We start from the raw sequence: 7,500 nt of genomic DNA, 5'->3' as shown, positions 1-7,500 counted from the left end.
TGATCATTTTCATTCATATGTTTTTCCAGCGCATGTGAACCTCCACGCCTCAGAGACTGACAAGCAAAAACATTGAATCAATAAATCAATCTGGCAGATGTGAATCCACGCTGATTTCCTTCAAGAATATGCTAAAAGGCCGATCTCGTTCACGCAAACTCACGCAAATTTCCCCCGAGAAATCCTAAAAGCGCGACCGGATTCACGCTGATCCGTCTCCACGAACGCAGCGTCTCGGATGTTGTCAATGGACGACAGATCCAGCCAAGCAATAAACAATTGCTACAATTGCGTATTGTAGATTGCGTACACAGAAACAGGCCCTAGTACTCTCTCAGTTACACTCGTTCTCGAAGACCTTGCAACAAAGATGCCTCCGAAGCGCAACATTGCAGCAGAAGACGTGGATGAAGCTGATGATGATGAGGTGGTGAGTGTAACAGCTGGACGAGTCCGTTTACCTATGTTTGTTGATGACGTTGTTATGGCACTAGATGTTCTCTAGGGAATAAACTCGATGTTTCTCGCAAATTTCAATACCCTTCTCTTTCAGGACTGTCCTGAAGTAAACCATATTGCAATTTTATTCGGTGGAATTAAATGTAATGTCAAGGTTTTCAGGAGAAATTGGAATATTGTGTATATATCTGCACATTAGGTGAAACGAGAGTTTTGGTATTGGTAGCATTTTACAAAAGCTGCACATCAGGATTGAAATGAATTTGGTATCCATGGACTGCTTATGGTGTCCTCTGTGTAGTTATAGGAGCTTTGATCTGTGGAAACTAACAATAGCCTCACCTTGGATGCATTCGTTCCACCTATTGGGGTGTTCCAATCTGGGTACACTATGCTAATTTCAACATGGTTATCTCAGCCTTGTCTAGCTGTCTCACTGTGCGAGACAGCTAGACAAAGCCATGCCTTGGGGATGACATTGTATCATGGGAATATATTACTCCCACCGGATAATATCTTATCTTGTCATGATCTATTCTTCAAAACATACATTATACATGGTTATGTATGTATATACTCCCATTTCACACGTGAAAATGATACAAACAATTACAAAGCCCTCTTATTATCGACCTGTTAAATCAGGTGGGTGAAAAGCTCTCTGAGAGGTGCAGTACAGCATCACATTGGGAGAGATCTCATACTTAGTATAACAATTCAGCTTTTAATATGACTTAAAAGAATGTAATAATCACTATAACATCTAGGTTAATTGCACCCCAACATGAACCAGATTGGCAAGAACAAGGTGAATGTACATAAAATAAAAATATTTGTCGAAATGTAAAACTCTCTTATAGATAGCCATATTAACCCATTCATGCCGGGGGCATTCCAGCCTTGCATGTCACAATGCCGGGGCTCTCGTGTCCCCAGCGAACGGGCCTAGAATGCGCGGTACAGTAGTGTACCACCCGTCCAGAGAGGGTTAAAGCACCATTAGGGTAGGCAGAGCATCAGCTGATGGCTATCATAACAGTGGCACATCAGCAGATAATCATCACAGTCCATATTGTGCTCTGATAAAGGCCATGAAACACACCACATAGAACTTTGAATTTATCTCTGTATTTGAGTATGAAGAAAGAAACCTTTATCAGAATATTCATTGTGGAGGTTTGTTTGCCTACCACTACCAATCTAATTACTGCCAATATTATCCCTGCTGTTGATTTGCATGGCCTAAAAGTAATTTATGTAGACAGTAAATTTAATTTAACCCATCAATACCAAATCTATCAGTAGGCGCAATGTGCAGCTCTTCTATAGAATATATATATATATTCTGTACTTACAGTGACATTTTTTTTCTATTATCTTTTTGGGGATTTTGTTAATCTTTCCAAAACAAATATATCTCTTTTCTCTTTGACAGCTCCTTTTTCAAAATGTACAAGTATTCAAGGTTTGAGGCCTGGTTGTGATCTGCCCTGCTTATTTGTGTGCATGCTGAGTCAATTAGGGAAACTTTGGCAAAAAACAATATAAATTTATGTGAAAGCAATATTGATTGATAAATGTTTTTAAATTAGCAACCATCATTCATACTTTTCATGGAATTGATATATTACTGGATTCTTAAATATGTTCAACTGGTCTGAGCATCTTAAAATGTATATGTTTTCTGCTATAGTCTATATTTATAGACAAAATATAAGTCTATATTTAGTAATTTAAATTAGTATTCGGTAAAATAGGTCATCATAATGAAAGGGAAAATTCAGTACAAAAGTGCCAGTCACAGAGGGGTTAATTTTGAACTGTTCCAGATATGTCATAGATGAAAAGTGTCTCAGAATTCATTGATCTATTAATTCCATTTATGTTTTATTGCATGGGTGATGGTTGTCAAATACTGAGAAAATACCTTAGATTTACCATCCCAAAATAGGACTCTAAAAAGGGAACATTAAGAATTGCTTGTTTCTGAAAACAGGAGACAAAATTCTCTTTCAGTAATAGTCATCATTTTCATATGTTTATTTCACATATCTGATTTTAAACAAATGTTATATACGTAAAGGAAATAGTTTTTCAATAATCATAATATTATCAGTGTGTGGGGCTTGTTTTTGAAATAATATTATTCATTCTTTCGTGAGTAATCCACTAATTTATTTCTTATAGCAAGATTTTTGTGTACATTAACATTTAACATATTTTCTGGCTTACAAGTTGCACAAGTGTATATGTATCATTTTTCCTTTTTCCTAGGATATATTTCCCAAAGAAAAAAATGTAGATTTTTGAGATGAAATTGCAAAAAAAATAATGCCTTTTTAATTAAAAATGATATATATGATTAAAATTAAATTGATTATTACTGAGGCCATGAAAACTTGTCCATTCAAACAGTATGAGATATTCTGAACATATTGTTAACCTTAAACAAGTATTTGATGGTAACTGAGTGATACATGCCATAAATTTGCAAAATATGCATAAGAATTTTTATCATCCAATCAGTTGAATGCCCAATCATCATATACCAATGCTTTGCATAATCCAGTGCAGGCAATTACATACAAAGAATGTCATTAGATTTACAGTATCAGATAAGTCAAGCTACAAAAATTTCATAACCAGGAATTTGCTCCTTAGGGTATAATTCATAGTAGGTTTTAGACATCAGTTTTAGGAGTATGAAAAAACAGTTTATATGCCAGAAAATATTGTGCCTTTGCTCTAATAGATTTGACCTTTTTCTCTGTAAGTTATGATAACACCAGACCACCAACAGAGAAACCATTGATGTTGAGGCATTGGAAGTAATATTTGAAATGATTCCAGGATTTGATGTGGTTGGGTTGGTATGATTTACCAAAACTAAATTAGTGAGAAACTTAACATAAAACCTAATACTTATATGTTCTAGAGAGAAGTAATGACTATAGTCAGGATTACGAAAGCATGTTTTTGCAAGCCTTTCACAGTGCATGTGTTACAAATGACAACCATTGATTACTTATTCATCATACCTTATTTTTCAAGGTAGGACCTAACCATAATATCCATGATGTGTCATTACTTGAGTGAATAATGTTGATAGTTTTGCACCAATCCTAAGATTAGGCTTGGTCACTCTAGGTCAATCATGGAATGGTGAAATATGTGTAGATAATATGAGTTTGATTAATATCATTTTGCTTCTTTTTTTTTCTTTTCTTTTTTTTATAGTATTTACAGTTGTGTTGATGATTTTTTTCTTCTTCATTAAATTTAGGAGAGATTGATCAACAAAGATGATGATATAGCAGATGATGATGAAGACTTCTTCCTCAAGTAAGTTGACTGCCTAAATATATGGCCTATAGTCATATATGTATATATATGTGTGTGTGTGTTGTTATTATTATTATTATTATTATTATTATTATTATTATTATTATTATTAATTTAAGTATATCTGGATTTTTCCTTTTTTCTCATTCATGAAGAGTAATATCAAACTGTCATGATGTACTTATGATACTTTACTTAGTGGCAAGAAATGTGTCATCATATAAAAAAAAGTTTTTTTTTAATTACAAATGTAAAAAGAAAAAAATCAAAGAAACTAGAAAGCTAAAACCAATCATATATATATATATATATATATATATATATATATATATATATATATATATATATATATATAATATATATAAACCAGATAAAATTATCAATAGGGAACATGGCTATAGCATCTACTTATTGTAAAAGTAATATAGTGTAAGAGTAATTTAGTATAAGAGTATATTTCATCTAAATATTACATTCAGAGAGCTTGATTTACTTTTTTACATTTCAGGGGTCCTTCCAGCAAGAAAACTGTTCGATTTGCTTCAGATAAACTGAAAGAGTAAGTATGTACAGGACTTTGTTCAACTTTACCCATTCAGGATATCTTAATTTGTACAGCCTGGGCTGGGCATCTTAATCCATTACAGACTGGATAGATTTGCTTGATTGGTACCCTAGAGGGGTTCTAGTGCAATCTGCCTCGTACCATCTGATAATGTTAGCCAATGATGTAGTAGACTAGAATTGCATTATATGGCCTGTATCAAATCATTATGTTCTTTATACTCAGTGTGATCGAAGTATTACAGTTTTATGAGAGGACAAAAATCAACTTTATTTATTTCATTTTTGTGTATATATGAAAGAAAAACAATCATCCCAAAGTCATTTTATAGCAGAATGTAAGGGCAGGTGACACTTCAGTATTTATCCCTATTTTGCTAGCCTACCATGAAACAAATATGAATTATGGCATCAGTGCATATTTTTCATGTCCCAGCATTCCTGCAAAAGCAGTCAGCCACTAGCCTGTATTGCATAGACATTAATCACTGGGTAACCAACAGCAGTATCAATGTTTATAATTATTTCCCATGTCCCTTTCTTTTCAGCATGTATATGCAAAGCTTTAATCTTTACAATTGAACTTGACAGTGTGAGGGTGCAAATTGCTGAGGTAACGGATGTGATGCGAGATAATGTTGGCCGGCTCTTGGAACGAGGAGACCAGCTGGACAATCTTCAGGATCGCTCAGAGGGACTTGCAACCACTTCTGATCAATTTCGAACAACAGCGACCCGCCTCAGACGCAACATGTGGTGGCAAAATACACGTGCAAAACTTTGCATTGGGGTCACAGTAACTGTCGTTTTGCTATTGATATTTAGTGAGTATTGTTTTAGCCTTCTTGCATGTTGATGTGGTTCATATATTGACATGAATTTTATGCCAGGAATAGATTTGATAAGATTATATCTGTAATAGAATATGTATTTTATTTTAGGATATTAAGGTAAAATTGCATTGTTTTTCTCTTTTCAGTTCCAGTCATTATCAAAATGAACTCATAGACCAGCCAAAGCCCATCGTGTGCAATCTTTCATGGTAATGGAACCCTAGTCTTATCCTTTGTAGAGAGGATAAATTTTCTAATTCTAAGGCTCATTTTGGCATATGAACTTAATGTTTCCAAGGATGATCTGTATATTTTTACAGAACAAAGTTGAATATTGAAGCAGCTATATAATGTTGGAATATTGCATGAATTATGGTAAACTCTGAAAGTCCTTACATTTTGAAGCCCTTTCATCATGCTACATCACCTGAATATCTTGCTCTGATATTGTGAAAATCCAAGGGTTTCAAAACATGGACAGATTTTACTGTTTTTATTTTGTTCTCAAAATATTAATCTTTGTTTTATATAGTGGAGTGTGAATTTTAAAGTGTAATTCATTATCAGTTTTGATAGTAACACTGATATGGTAATATAGCATATTTGTTTATCAAAATGATTACTTTGTATTATGAAACAACACTGGAATGTGTCATTACTGGAATTTTTCAACCTGTAATGGTTTCATTTTAAGTTTTTTTTAAGTAACTTCTAGTTATTGCAGATTTAAGAAAGTTAATATTGATGTGGCATATCATACAGTCAAAGTTATGCTGTAATGGTCTTGATATGGTAATTTTGTGATCAGCATAGATCTTATAAGCATGATGTGTCCATGTTCAAGGTAATAATGGGAAGAAATTGGATTAGCCAATAGTTTTATGGTAGATTACCAGATTTTAGTGTAATTTTCTCTTAATTTGATATAGGTTGAGTTTCACTGATAGTTGCAACTGCAACTAAAACAGATAAACTATGTAAAATCATATTATTCTTAGTATGTTTGTATTTTTCCCTTAGTCATAGCATTTTTTATACAAATTGTATGTCATTGTGTTGCCTGATTAGGGGATATTTATGAATTATTGTTTTCTTTCCTGAGAATTAGTAAGATCAATTTCATAAGGAAAGGATTCAGGTAGTACAGATATACACAGACAAGAAAACAGTTATTTATATATTTTTTTTCTAGTCTTCCTCTTGTAAATAAATTGGCAAAGTAAGATATCTCTAGAATGATGGGTCTAGATGGCAATCATGAATGTCAACCTGAATTGGCCTCATAGCTTAAAGTAAAGAGAATATTGTTTATCAGGAGTAACTAGGACTATATATCAGGCATGTTTGGAGACTTCAGAATAGCCTAGCTGGTGGTTGGTGCAACTGAAGTTTTCGAAGCAATGTCAGCATTTTTAACCGAACAAAAGTTGTGAAGTTAGCTAATTAATGGCTGTGTTTCTTTCCTTTATTTTAGTCATTTTAGAGCTTTAAGATCCTATGTTTATGTTGGTGAAGAAATACAAATGAACTGTTTAAGTTCAATGGATAAACAGTCTTTCTTGTGTTGCCACTTTTAAGTATTTATTGGATGAGATAAAAATGTAAATGTGTGTGTTAGATTGATATATTGCTTGTGAAGTAGAAAGAGTTTGGTTTATTAAATATTTATATATAATGAAATCTCAAAATTTTGAGAGAATCATGACAAAGCACATTTCATTACTGGTCTTGTTATTAGTTATTCTTGAAAGCAAAATAAATATGCATAGCCAGAGCAAGATCTATTTCTTTGTCAGAAGTATTAATATACATATGTTCTTTTTCAAACTATTCTTCTTGATGATTATTATTTCAGCTTTTCATGTATATATAGCATTTATTTATTTTTCCTAATGCTACAGTGTAAGATCAAGATATTAGGAAAGGATAGAGATGCAGGTAAAATTCTGTCTGCATATTTATATAACATATCACACAATTTCAGATATTAAGCAAATTTTTGTTTGTTTTACTTGATCAAAAATGTATAGATTGTTTTTTTTCTTTCACATATCAAATAACATCAGTAGGGAAAAAAGGCAATACGGAAGAGGTGCTTTTAATGTTACCAGTGCATATCAGCTGTTTCAAAAGTGTATGCAGGTGATATCATCACTCTGCATTGGTTTCTATTGAAGAAATGAAAGAGTATTTATTATTGTAATTTACTGTTGTGGTTATACTGTCAAGACGAAGTATACAGTCGTGATTAGCATCATTGTGATTTTTAGTTCCATTTTGAATTGTGCTTAGTCATGGTACC

At 32.9% G+C, this 7,500-nt stretch overlaps 1 protein-coding gene across 3 annotated transcripts in view; it reads left to right on the top strand.

Moving 5' to 3' along the window:
- The first annotated feature begins 188 nt into the window (after nucleotides 1-188).
- Nucleotides 189-7,500, top strand: part of LOC122262695 (vesicle-associated membrane protein 3) — a 9,042-nt gene continuing 1,730 nt past the window's right edge. The window contains exons 1-6 of one of the 3 annotated variants that reach the window (XM_086532438.1): nucleotides 189-430; nucleotides 1,895-1,924; nucleotides 3,743-3,801; nucleotides 4,310-4,360; nucleotides 4,957-5,189; nucleotides 5,345-7,500. The exon at nucleotides 5,345-7,500 is cut by the window's right edge and continues 1,730 nt beyond it. In XM_086532438.1, the coding sequence (XP_086388564.1) occupies nucleotides 371-430; nucleotides 1,895-1,924; nucleotides 3,743-3,801; nucleotides 4,310-4,360; nucleotides 4,957-5,189; nucleotides 5,345-5,373 (462 nt within the window). In that variant the 5' untranslated portion in view covers nucleotides 189-370 and the 3' untranslated portion in view covers nucleotides 5,374-7,500. The remainder of the gene's footprint in view (nucleotides 431-1,894; nucleotides 1,925-3,742; nucleotides 3,802-4,309; nucleotides 4,361-4,956; nucleotides 5,190-5,344) is intronic. The other 2 variants (XM_043030798.2, XM_043030799.2) reach the window with 2 other exon arrangements.

The sequence above is a fragment of the Penaeus japonicus genome, unplaced genomic scaffold (assembly GCF_977035675.1).
Source record: "Penaeus japonicus unplaced genomic scaffold, GWHDUDI00000001_assembly GWHDUDI00000037, whole genome shotgun sequence".
Classification (NCBI taxonomy): domain Eukaryota; kingdom Metazoa; phylum Arthropoda; class Malacostraca; order Decapoda; family Penaeidae; genus Penaeus; species Penaeus japonicus.
This window is presented reverse-complemented; position numbering and strand designations above follow the sequence as displayed.